Genomic DNA, 12,738 nt, shown 5'->3' with positions numbered 1-12,738 from the left:
TATCATTACCAAAGTGTTCCCTGATCATTCCTTCCAAAGCAGCTCTTAAGTGCTGGATCAAATTCTTAATGAAAGAAGCATCAACTGGAGTCCAACTAAGGTGTATGTTTTCCATTCTCTCAATGCTAAAATAACCAATTTTCTCAATCAAGTGATCAACCCCTTCAATTCTTGTGGACTTGTGCGGTACATTGGCAAGTTGAAGAAGTCCACTTTAGCCTCACTAACTAATCCCTGAAATGACAGAAACAAAACAACACAATCATCTTTTTCAATTGTTCAGAGTAATCGATCTGCACAATAACGAAATAAATGTTACCATATTGACCAAATCCATGAGGCTGTCTTCAAGTAAATCAAACATGGCTTCAACGTTGCACTGTGAATGAGGAGTGCCATCTGGAAAGCAAGGTATCAATAAGGCCATAAACCCTCCATGGACAACCTCTTGTGCCCTGGCATTGAGAAAAGATGTGATGCCTTTTGCAAATTGAGCTGTGTAAGCTTCGAAAACTTGTTCCTGAGGCACTTGTGTAATAGATCTTCCCCTTATTGTACGCGGATGAATCCTTGTCTACTAACTCTTCTGGAACACTTGAGAGCCAATGGATTGAATAGGAGGAGTGGACAAAATGAATAGAATTCTTGGGGAACAAGCGACCTTGAAAAGGACCAGGAGCACCGGCAACAAAGTATTCCCTGTCAGAAGGAAGATAGAGAACATTGAAATCATTAGAGATTTGGTCATTGAAAAATGCTTGAAACTCAACATCAGTTTCTTGATATTTGAGTTTCACAGAATTTATAATGTTTTGCACAGCAAAGTATGTGTTAGGCCCAACAGAACATCCCAGATCAGCAACCCTGAATATTTTGGAAGAAAAAGAAGAAGATGACATGAGCTTAGCCACATCAAGCTTTCATCAATTCCTTTGTTTATCAAGTCCTTCACCAGCTCCAATCCTCGTCTATACAAAAGAAATTTTTTTCATGAAAATCCTTATTAAACCAAGCTAACTACAAGTCAATTATATATAGCATGTTTTGAGTACCTGCCCCGAAGAATTGCGGGTGTAGCTGTACTTTCCATCTCTTCTATTCATAGCAGTTTCCATGGCATTTTTCTCTCTTATCAGCTCTCAAATCAAGTAACACACCCTGCTCACACTATTAAACTAAACTAATATAAGGAGCTGCCATTTGGGTTCTTTTTGTGTTACGTTTATGGAGATTGTTTATTCTGGTCTCCTGAAAGAGATTACCGACCTAGTTGGTGTTTTCTATATTTGATCTTTTCATATTTGGCCTGTCGTTATGGATGTTTGTCTGCAGAACATAAACTTTATCGTCTTGTAGTTTGCAGATCCGAAGTTGCTGTTGTGAGTAAGTAGAAGGATTCTTAAGAACACCAAATACAAACAACAAAAACAGCTAAGTAAGGACCAAAATAACAACAACAACAACAATAATAATAAATAATTAACATATGGAGGGTTGACTAATTGCATTTGATAAGCCGCCCCAACAATATGTCAAAACATCTTCCACTGGTCAATGGCATCTTTGGCTAAAATTGTAAGCTACATCCTACTCTTGTCAGCAAAATATTATGTATATTTTGTTTATTCAGTTTATTTGTATATCTTATGGATCACAAATTTATTTGCAAATTCTTCATGTTCTCTTTCTGGGAAAGTTCAATGGAAATTGTTGTGGTCAATACCCTTTTTGAAGCCTTTATTTTCATTATGATGGCGATATTAGGAGTCAAGGGTAAACATAAAGATTTTGTTAAGGTGAGAACAACCACTTGTTATAAGCAACGGTTCAAATATTATGCGTGTTTGCAGGGACGAGGGAACTCTTGGAACTTTCCAAACACCACCGTCTACCGTCCACATCCAATAGTGAAGAATAAGTCTATTGGAGAAAATACAAAAGTGTGGTTCGATGTGATATTACCTCTTGAACCGTTGGATGAGAATTGTATACTCTAGAAATTACAGACCCCTGGATCCGTATGCAAAGTGTCAGGAAGGATTCAGGAACATTTTAATAGAAAATATGTGTTTTTTTTTTTTTTGTATTGGAAAGTTTCCCTCCCCTCCCAAACGTTTGTGAATGTCCTACCAAAGCATAGAGCTAGAAAAGTTTTTGCTGAGTTCATGAGTTTAGGTGGCACTGACTCATGGTTAATGATGATTATCTCGTTAACAATTTAGTGAATCAATATTAAAAAATAAACTAATAAACTAGATGTAGACTCAAATACATGGATTTTTTTCACCACCCTTTTGACGATTGACTATCAAAACTTGGAAATATATGATCTTAATTTGTGTTTTATTGTTGAATTGGCCTGAATTTCTTTGAAAAAACACTCATGAAGATTGCTTGCAGTAATGACCAAAATAATTATTAATTCACCAAGGGGTAAAAGTAATAAGAGTAATCATTGGTGACCATGAAAAGCCAGCTGACTTTTTCGACGGTTTCCCTTCTTCAGCATTGCATACTCAACTTCTTGTCTTGCTCATTTAATATTTTTGTTGGAGTGTCAATTTTAACTTCCTAGGGATAAGATTAACTTTATTTTCCTTGTTCACATATACTCACAGTCGTCGTGAAAGTGAAAGCTTCAAGAGAGTTGAGTTCAAGAATTTCCTCACGAAACTATATAGAAAGAAAGAAAGAAAAGTGAAGGAAATTGATCCTGGTTGAATATACTTACCAATAAGTTCAACAGAGCTTCCTTCTCCAATTTGGGTGTCATTTTATAACGGAAAACATTGGTGGATGGGATGAGAGCACAGAAAAGAAAATGCTTGGTAATTGTTGAATTTCAATCTCCATTGCTAGATTTTTGCTTTGATTGGTTATTTCATCTGCACTGTCAGGAAAATACAAAGACAGTTAACAAAGGATTAAAATATATAAGTGAAACAGAAATAGATAATCTTTGCCGATGGAGCAGAGTAAGTATCTTACATTCGCAAGCAATGAAGTCATCCTAGTAGGTAATAAACAATTCACGATTAATACAATATATAAACCTGCAGAAAGAAACTATACAAGTGGACCGTCAGCAGGGAAACTACAGAGTTTAGCAGTAAGAGAGAATCCGGCGTTCTCTCAAGTCTAGACCAAGTGGAAGCTTGCCTTTGAAATTCTCTTAATGATCTCCTGCCCTCAAAACTCCATCTTGCATCAAATACCATAGAAGGAAAAGCTAACAATAACAAAGATAAGTGCATAATAGGTATGGTTTACGATATTCCACTCTTCAGTTTTCGTTGAATTGCAGGTATGTGTTTCAAGGACCATGTTAATTGAATTGTTTAAAGTTTCAGGGGATCTTTCAGGAAAATGGCCGAAGCTGCAGTGAATTTTCTACTCAAGAAGCTTACTTCCGTACTTGAAGATGAGGTGCATCTCCTGAAGGGAGTCCGTGAGGAAGTTGTGTACATCAGAGATGAATTTGAGCATATGAAGTCTTTTCTAAGAGTTGCAGATGCAAAAGAAGAGACCGACCTTGCCCTAAAAGTGTGGATAAGGCAAGTTAGAGACGTTGCTTATGACATCGAAGATGTTCTTGACGAATACAGGGTTCGGCTATCCCATAACTGTAGCAATGGATTCTTTGCTTCCCTTCAAAGGAGTTTTTCATCTCTTGAGCATTTTAATGTTCGCAACCAAATCGCTTCAGAAATCAAAGGGATCAACTCTAGAATCAGCAGAATAGCAGAGGCGTACCAGAGATACAGAAGCACATATCAGGTGATAGAGCAAGACTCGAACTCCACAGGCATAACACTGCAGGATGGTCAAGGAGATGCCCTTCTACTTGAAGAAGCTGATCTGGTGGGGATTGACAGGCCTAAACAGCAGCTGGTGGAGTGGCTAGTCACCGGCAAATTTGAGTGCGAAGCGGTTTCAGTGGTAGGCATGGGAGGTTTAGGGAAGACCACCTTGGTGAAAAAGGTATATGATGATGTGAATGTGAAGAAATGCTTCACAATCCGAGCATGGGCTACTGTTTCCCAATCTTCCAAGACAGAGGACCTTCTCAAAGACATACTCCAACAACTATACAAAGCATTGAGGAAACGAGTTCCTGAGGAAGTCCTAAACTATGATCAGCTACGACTAAAAATCAAGAAAATCCTAAACGATAGGAAATACCTGATTGTTTTAGATGATGTGTGGGGCTTCGACGCCTGGAATGCTGTCAGATATGCATTGCCCAATAATTATCTTGGCAGCCGAGTACTACTCACCACTCGTGATTCTGAAGTTGCCACTACTGCATGCACAGAATTCCCCGGTAACATCTATTATTTGAATCCATTATCACAGGAAGAGTCTAGTGCTTTATTTTGCAAGAAGATCTTTAAGAACGACTCTTGCCCTCCACATCTAGAGAAAATTTCAGATGAAATTCTCGGAAAATGTGAAGGATTGCCACTAGCCATTGTTGCAGTTAGTGGTGTCCTGGTGACGAAGGACAAGAATATAGATGAATGGGAGAAGGTTCGACGCGGTCTTGGTGCTGAACTACAAGAGAATGACAAGCTTAAGAATTTGAAGAAAATATTGTCACACAGTTACTATGACTTGCCTTATTATCTTAAATCTTGTCTTTTGTACTTCAGCATCTTTCCAGAGGGTCTTCAGATCGTGCAAACGAGATTGATTCGATTGTGGGTAGCAGAAGGCTTTGTGGAAGAGAAGGAAGGGCAAACATTAGAGGAAGTTGCAGAAGGCTACTTCAAGAAGCTCTTGAACAGAAGCTTAATCCAAGTGGCTGAGACAACCAGTGATGGAAAGGTCAAAACATGCCGCATCCATGATTTGCTGAGGGAGATTATAGTTTCCAAGGCTAGAGCACAGAATTTTGCAGCAATTGCTAAGGAGCAAAACATATCTTGGCCTGAAAAAGTACGGCGCATATCAGTGCATAACACCCTGCAAAATGCACATCATAGCTTGGTTGTCCCAAAACTCCGTTCGCTATTCATGTTTTGGGGCATGGATTCTGTGAATGAATCTTCCAAACTTATATTTTCTTCTGGCAACTCACGGCTGCTTAACGTGTTAGACCTGCAAGATGCACCTTTGAAGAAGTTCCCAAAACAGGTAAGCAGCCTCTTCCTTTTAAAGTATCTAAGCTTGAGGAATACCAAATTAAAAAATATTCCAAGCTCTATCAGGAAGCTCAGATACCTTGAGACATTGGACCTTAAGGAAACTCGTGTCAGTAAATTGCCGGTTGACATTCTGGAGCTCAAAAGGCTCCGCCACCTCTTGGTTTATCATTATGAAAAGGAGCCCAATTCTAATAATCACTTTAAATACGGTTTCAAGGCCATGAAAAGAATAGGATGTCTACAATCCTTACAAAAGCTCTGCTTCATAGAGTCAGATCAGTATGGCAACCATACAATGGAAGAACTTGGCCGGCTCCGACAACTGAGAAGGTTGGGCATTATAAAGTTCAGAACAAGAGACGGGAAGGCATTATGTTCTTCCATTGAGAAGCTGAAGAACCTTCAAGCCTTTTCTTTGACTGTAGTACACAAAAATGAGATCATTGATATGCAACACTTGACTTCTCCTCCTCAGTTTCTTCAACGGCTATACTTGAGAGGGCGTTTAGAGAAGCTCCCCAACTGGATATCTTCACTTCAAGGTTTGGTCAAGCTATGTTTAAGGTGGAGCCGATTAACTGGTGATCCGCTCTTTCCTCTCCATCATTTACCAAATCTGGCGCATCTTGAATTCATTCAGGCTTTTGATGGAGAGAGCCTGCTTTTTAAGGCAGGAGGGTTTAAAAGGCTTAAGTTCTTAGGCCTAAATAAGTTAGAGCATCTGAAAAGGGTAGCTGTGGAAAAGGGAGCACTGCCTTGTCTTGAAAAGCTAATCGTTGAGGACTGCGGATTACAGCAGGTTCCATCAGGCATTGAAAATCTAACTATGCTTAAATTACTGGAGTTTCTAAAGATGCCTAGCAATTTCATATCATCACTTCATCTTTTTGGTGGCGAAGATAATTGGAAGGATTCACACATGCCAGAGGTTTACTTCACTCATTGTGAAGATGGCATTACGGATGATGTCTATTCCTTAGAGAGTTTCATAAAGGGACAAAACTTCCTCAGGCTCGACTCTGGAATAAAGAGACAAAAGCATGAATGGAAGTTCTAAATAGCTTTAAAGATTCACTGTAAATAAACAAATAATGGGCTTACTGCTAGTTGTATATTTTTCTTTCTGCATATGTATAATCCTTCCTCACTGTAAATAAGAAATCTACTGTAATTTAGTTTCTGTGTGTGCTCCATATTTCCTTTTGCTCTCTTGATCATTTTCTCCATTTGTTCTGATAAAATTAATACTGTTATGGCTACCAAATAGAGAACAACATAATGAATTAATCAATCACAATTGAAAGAAATTATTTATGTGGTTTCGCCACAATTTCTTGAGCTAGAACGATGAGTATAAATTAGACCAACAAAATTACAAAGCATAGAAGAGGGGACAAAAACCCCAAATCCAAAAACTATTCTTCATCAACCAGACCAAAGAGAGTCCAAGTTTTCACATAGTGAAAATTATCCCAAGAAAAAGGACATAACTGGACACGAGTCTTGACCTATGCAGTTCAAATTTAAACGTGGGTGCACTTACCTTGTTCAAAGTAGCGGACTTCCCGGAACCATGAGGGATGTTAAGAAACCTTTGAGTTCCTAGCGAAAGAAATCCGGAAGACCTGTTGACAACAATACCAATGATGGCGAAAAGATGTCTGGACGGACGGGGAAGAAATCCATTCTGAGACACCGCAGCCGGCGACGCGCGTGGAAGATGAAGCGAACCAGGGAACGAGGCGTTAAGCCGTTAACTACAGTGTCTCATCGAAGCTAAGCAAACAAAGCCCAATCCGACTTGCTAGGTGAGGTGAATGGATCCTTTGTACGGGAAGGAATAATGGGCTCATTAAAATTAGAAAAGCCCAATTGTATTTTCCTTGAATGGGAGTATGGAACGATAATTAGGACTCAATAAGAAGTAACATAAAGGCCCATTAACTCTGAATGGGTTGCTTGGATTGAATTGTATTATGGGCCATGGGGACAAATTTAATGGGCTAACTAAAACTTTTTATGAATGTGGATGTAAAAATCTACCCAACCCACCCGTCAACTCAACTGCTGTGACATAGACGGCAAATCTCTTGACTTGCAAAAGCAAAAGCAAAGGGAGTGCGGTCGCTTGGGATACTCCAACACTCAAGTTAGTGTATATGATAATATGCCCAGTACTTCATCCTGGCAGTTAAAGAATAGACTTTTTCTAACAAGGTATGGTACATTTTTTTATTCTGTAGATTTACTTGTGTCAATTAATGAATTTATCTGCTACTGGCCAATGGCATCTTTGGCTAAAATTGTAAGCTACATACATCCTACTCTTGTCAGCAAAAATATTATTTATGTATCTTTTGTTTATTCAATTTATTTGTTTATCTTATGGATCACAAATTTCTTTGCAACTTCTTGTTGCAGTTGCAGATGATTTAACCTAATACCATCATTCGTCATTGAGATAAGATCAAATCTCTTACTCTATATTTTCTCAAAAGGGTATTATATGATAATATAATCCATGTAAGCCATGTTGTGTTCTCTTTCTGGGAAAGTTCAATGGTACTCAATCCCCTTGTTGAAGCCTTTCATTTTCATTATGATGGTGAATAACAATTGTTGTGACCTTAGCACAATATTGTGTGTTTACCTTGGCCTCCTATTATTATGCTCATGTATTATGCATTATTATGCAAGAGAAATTTGAAATCATTGTATCTAGAACAATCGTTTGTTATAAGCAAGCATCCAAGTATATTTATGCGGGGATGACGGAACTCTTAAATTTCCCAAACTCTACGATCCTCATCTAATGATGGTGTTTAGGGTTAGGAACTTTTGCAGAGATCATGAGCTTAGATGGCACCTACTCAAGGTCAATGATGATTATCTTGTTAATCAATAATTAATTTACTTCCACCAAAAAATAAACTAATAAACACTCATGAAGGTTGCTTGCATTAATGACCAAAATAATTATTAATTCACCAAGGGGTAAGTAATAAAAGTAATCACTGGTACCTGACTTTTTCAACTATTTCCCTTCTTCAGCATTGCATACTCAACTTCCTGTCTTGTTCAGTCATTATTTGTGTTGTTTCTGCATTAATCTCTACAAACCAATGTGTTCTCTGGATCACGAAATATTCTTGCCGAGAAAGTAACAGAATTTCCAACTTCCTAGGATAAGATTAAGTAACAGAATTTCAAACTTCCTAGGATAAGATTAACATGATTTTCCTTGTCCACATATACTCACCAGTCATCATGAAAGTGAAAGCTTGAAGAGTGTTGACTGTTGACTTCAACAATTTCCTCAAGACACTATATGGAAAGAAAGAAAAGTGACGGAGATTGATCCTCGTTAAATATACTTACCAATAAGTTTGACAAAGCTTCCTTCTCCAATTTGGGTGTCATTTTATGAAGGCAAACATTGGTGGATAGGATCGAAAGCACGGAAAAGAAAATGCCTGATAATTGTTGAATTTCAATCTCCATGGCTAGAATGCTAGATTTTTGCTTGCTTGGTTACTTCATCTGCACTGTCACGAAGATACATAGACAGTTAATCAAGTATTAAAGTATATTAAGTGAAACAGAAAGATATAATATTTGCCAATGGAGCAGAGTAACTAGCTTACACTCGCAAGCAATGAAGTCATCCGACAGTAGGTAATAAAGAATTCATGGTGAATACAACAAATAAACCTGCAGAAAGAAACTATTTAAGTGGACTGCCGGAAGGGAAACTACAGAGTTTAGCAGTTTAGCAGTAAGAGAGAATCTGGTGTTCTCTCAAGTCTTAACCAAGTGGAAGCTTGACTTGGAAAATCTCTTAATGATCTCCTGCTCTCAAAACTCCCATCTTGAATCACATCCCATAGAAGGAAAAGTTATCAATGATGAAGATACGTGCATAACAGGTATGGTCTAATATATTCCACTCTTCAGTTTTGTGTTGAATTGCATGTATGTGTTTCAAGCACCTTGCTAATTGAATTGTTCAACGTTTCAGAAGATCTTTGAGGAAAATGGCTGACGCTGCTGTGAATTTTCTACTCAAGAAGCTTACTTCCTTACTAGAAGATGAGGTGCATCTACTCAAAGGGGTCCGTGAGGAAATTGTGAACATAAGAGATGAATTGGAGCACATGAAGGCTTTTCTAAGAGTTGCAGATGCAAAAGAAGAGACCAACCTTGCCCTAAAAGTCTGGATAAGGCAAGTTAGAGACGTTGCTTATGACATCGAAGATGTTCTTGATGAATACAGGGTTCGGCTACCACAACACTGTAGCAATGGATTCTTTGCTTCTCTTCAAAGGAGCTTTTCCTCTCTTGAGCAATTTAATGTTCGCAACCAAATCGCTTCAGAAATCAAAGGCATCAACTCTAGAATCAGCAGAATAGCTGAAGCGTACCAGAGATACAAAAGCACATATCAGGTGATAGAGCAAGACTCGAACTCCACAGGCATAACAATGCTAGATGGTCAAGGGGATGCCCTTCTACTTGAAGAAGCTGATCTGGTGGGGATTGAAAGGCCTAAACAGCAGCTGGTTGAGTGGCTAGTCACTGGAAAATTTGAATGCGAAGTGGTTTCAGTGGTAGGCATGGGAGGTTTAGGGAAGACCACCTTGGTGAAAAAGGTATATGATGACGTGAATGTGAAGAAATGCTTTACAATCCGAGCATGGGCGACTGTTTCTCAATCTTTCAAGACAGAGGATCTCCTCAAAGACGTACTCCAACAACTATACAAAGCATTGAGGAAACGAGTTCCTGAGGAAGTGAACAGCATGAACTATGATCAACTACGACTAAAAATCAGGAAAATCCTAAATTATAGGAAATACCTGATTGTTTTAGATGATGTGTCGGGCTTCGATGCCTGGAATGCTGTCAGATATGCATTGCCCAATAATTATCTTGGCAGCCGAGTGCTACTCACCACGCGTGATTCTGAAGTTGCCACTACTGCATGCACAGAATTCCCCGGTAACATCTATAATTTGAATCCATTAATGCAGGAAGAGTCTCGGGCATTATTTTGCAAGAAGATCTTTAAGAATGAGTCTTGTCCTCCACATCTAGAGAAAATTTCAGATGAAATTCTCGGAAAATGTGAAGGACTGCCACTAGCCATAGTTGCAGTTAGTGGTGTCCTGGTGACAAAGGACAAGAATATAGATGAATGGGAGATGGTTCGACGTGGCCTTGGTGCTGAACTACAAGAGAATGACAAGCTTAAGAATTTGAAGAAAATATTGTCACACAGTTACTATGACTTGCCTTATTATCTTAAATCTTGTCTTTTGTACTTCAGCATCTTTCCAGAGGGGCTTCAGATCGAGCAAATGAGATTGATTCGATTGTGGATAGCAGAAGGCTTTGTGGAAGAGAAGGAAGGACACACATTAGAAGAAGTTGCGGAAGGCTACTTCAAGAAGCTCTTGAACAGAAGCTTAATCCAAGTGGCTGAGACAACTAGTGATGGAAAGGTCAAAACATGCCGCATCCATGATTTGCTGAGGGAGATTATTGTTTCCAAGGCTAGAGCACAGAATTTTGCAGCAATCGCTAAGGAGCAAAACATGTCTTGGCCGGAAGAAGTACGGCGTATATCAGTGCATAATACCTTGCAAAGTGCACATCATAGCCTGGTTGTGCCAAAACTCCGTTCACTGTTCATGTTTTGGGGCATGGATTCTGTAAATGAATCTTCGAAGCTTATATTTCCTTCTGGCCACTCACCACTGCTTAACGTGTTAGACCTGCAAGATGCACCCTTGAAGCAATTCCCAAAACAGGTAAGCAACCTCTTCCTTTTAAAGTATCTAAGCTTGAGGAATACCAAATTAAAAAATATTCCAAGCTCTATCAGGAAGCTCAGATACCTTGAGACATTGGACCTTAAACAAACTCATGTCAGTAAATTGCCGGTTGACATTCTTGAGCTCAAAAGGCTGCGCCACCTCTTGGTTTATCGTTATGAAAAGGAGCCCAATTCCAATAATCACTTTAAATATGGTTTCAAGGCCATGAAAAGAATAGGATGTCTACAGTCCTTACAAAAGCTCTGTTTCATAGAGTCATATCAGTATGGCAACCATATAATGGAAGAACTTGGCCGGCTCCGACAACTGAGAAGATTGGGCATCATAAAGTTCAGAACAAGAGATGGGAAGGCGCTATGTTCGTCCATTGAGAAGCTGAAGAACCTTCGAGCCTTTTCTCTGACTGTAGTAAACAAAAATGAGATCATTGATATGCAATACTTGACTTGCCCTCCTAAGTTTCTTCAACGGCTATACTTGAGAGGACGTTTAGAGAAGCTCCCCAACTGGATATCTTCACTTCAAGGTTTGGCCAAGCTATGTTTAAGGTGGAGCCGATTAACTGGTGATCCGCTCTTTCCTCTCCATCATTTACCAAATCTGGCGCATCTTGAATTCATTCAGGCTTTTGATGGAGAGAGCCTGCTTTTTAAGGCAGGAGGGTTTCAAAGGCTTAAGTTCCTGGGTCTAAATAAGTTAGAGCAACTGAAAACGGTAGGTGTGGAAAAGGGAGCACTGCCTTGTCTTGAAAAGCTAATCGTTGAGGACTGTGGATTACAGCAGGTTCCATCAGGCATTGAAAATCTAACTATGCTCAAATTGCTGGAGTTTCTGAAGATGCCTTGCAATTTCATATCGTCACTTCATCTTTTTGGTGGCGAAGATAATTGGAAGGATTCACACATGCCGGAGGTTTACTTCACTCATTGTGAAGATGGCATTACAGATGATGTCTACTCCTTAGAGAGTTTCAGAAAGGGGCAAAACTTCCTGAGGCTTGACGCTGGAATAAAGAGACAAAAGCATGAATGGAAGTTCTAAATAGCTTTAAAGATTCCCTGTAAATAAACAAATAATGGGCTTACTGCTATTTTTATATTTTTCTTTCCGCATATGTATAATTCTTCCTCACTGTAAATAAGAAATCTACTGTAATGTACATATTTCCTTTTGCTCTCTTGATCATTCTCTCCATTTCTCCAGGTAAAATTAATACTGTTATGTCTACCAAATAGAGAACAGCATAATGAATTAATCAATAACAATTGAAAGAAATTATTTATGTGGTTTCGCACAATTTCTTGAGCTAGAACGATGAGTTCGATCAACAAACTTACAGAACATAAAAGAGGGGGCAAAAACCCAAATCCAAAAACTATTCTTCATCAACCACACCAAAGAAAGTTCAAGTTTTCACTTTTCACAGGGTGAAAATTATCCCAACAAAAAGGACATAACTGGACACCAAAGAGAGTCCAAGTTTTGACATAGTGAAAATTATCCAAACAAAAAGGATAACTGGATACAAGTCTTAACCTATGCAGTTCAAAGTTCAATGTGGGTGCACTTACCCTTTTCAAAGTAGTGGACTTTCTGGAACGATGAGGGATGTTAAGAAACCTTTGGGTTCCTAGTGAAAGAAATCCGGAAGATCTCCTGTCAACGATACCAATGACGTCCAAAAAGAGGGCCAGACGGACGGGGAAGACATCCATTCTGAAACACGGCCGACGGCGACTCGCTTGGAAGTTGAA

At 39.0% G+C, this 12,738-nt stretch overlaps 2 protein-coding genes across 2 annotated transcripts; one reads left to right on the top strand and one right to left on the bottom strand.

Moving 5' to 3' along the window:
- Nucleotides 1–14: 14 nt before the first annotated feature.
- LOC119980016 (loganic acid O-methyltransferase-like) lies at nt 15–1,406 on the bottom strand. Its single transcript, XM_038822657.1, is given in 4 exon segments — nt 15–234; nt 320–523; nt 525–968; nt 1,053–1,406. Coding segments are annotated over 3 exon segments (666 nt in total). The 5' UTR covers nt 900–968; nt 1,053–1,406; the 3' UTR covers nt 15–147.
- A 1,543-nt stretch (nt 1,407–2,949) lies between these two features.
- On the top strand, nt 2,950–12,161 carry LOC120017306. The gene is made up of 4 exons (XM_038870484.1): nt 2,950–3,259; nt 3,351–6,202; nt 7,391–7,452; nt 9,149–12,161. The coding sequence occupies exons 2-4, from the start codon at nt 3,367–3,369 to the stop codon at nt 12,023–12,025; spliced, it is 5,775 nt and encodes a 1,924-aa protein (XP_038726412.1). The 5' UTR covers nt 2,950–3,259; nt 3,351–3,366; the 3' UTR covers nt 12,026–12,161.
- Nucleotides 12,162–12,738: the final 577 nt, after the last annotated feature.

The sequence above is a fragment of the Tripterygium wilfordii genome, chromosome 15 (genome assembly GCF_013401445.1).
Source record: "Tripterygium wilfordii isolate XIE 37 chromosome 15, ASM1340144v1, whole genome shotgun sequence".
Classification (NCBI taxonomy): Eukaryota; Viridiplantae; Streptophyta; class Magnoliopsida; order Celastrales; family Celastraceae; genus Tripterygium; species Tripterygium wilfordii.
The sequence above is the reverse complement of the archived record's forward strand: the minus strand, read 5'-3'. Positions and strand labels throughout refer to the sequence as shown.

What these genes read in the sequence shown, in the direction of transcription:
- LOC120017306 (XM_038870484.1), top strand. Translation starts at nt 3,367, where the DNA reads ATGGCCGAAGCTGCAGTGAATTTTCTACTCAAGAAGCTTACTTCCGTA. An exon ending in AAAGCATGAATGGAAGTTCT is followed by an intron (nt 6,203 to 7,390) that starts AAATAGCTTTAA and finishes TTTATTCTGTAG; the next exon opens with ATTTACTTGTGTCAATTAAT. An exon ending in TGGCATCTTTGGCTAAAATT is followed by an intron (nt 7,453 to 9,148) that starts GTAAGCTACATA and finishes CTTGCTAATTGA; the next exon opens with ATTGTTCAACGTTTCAGAAG.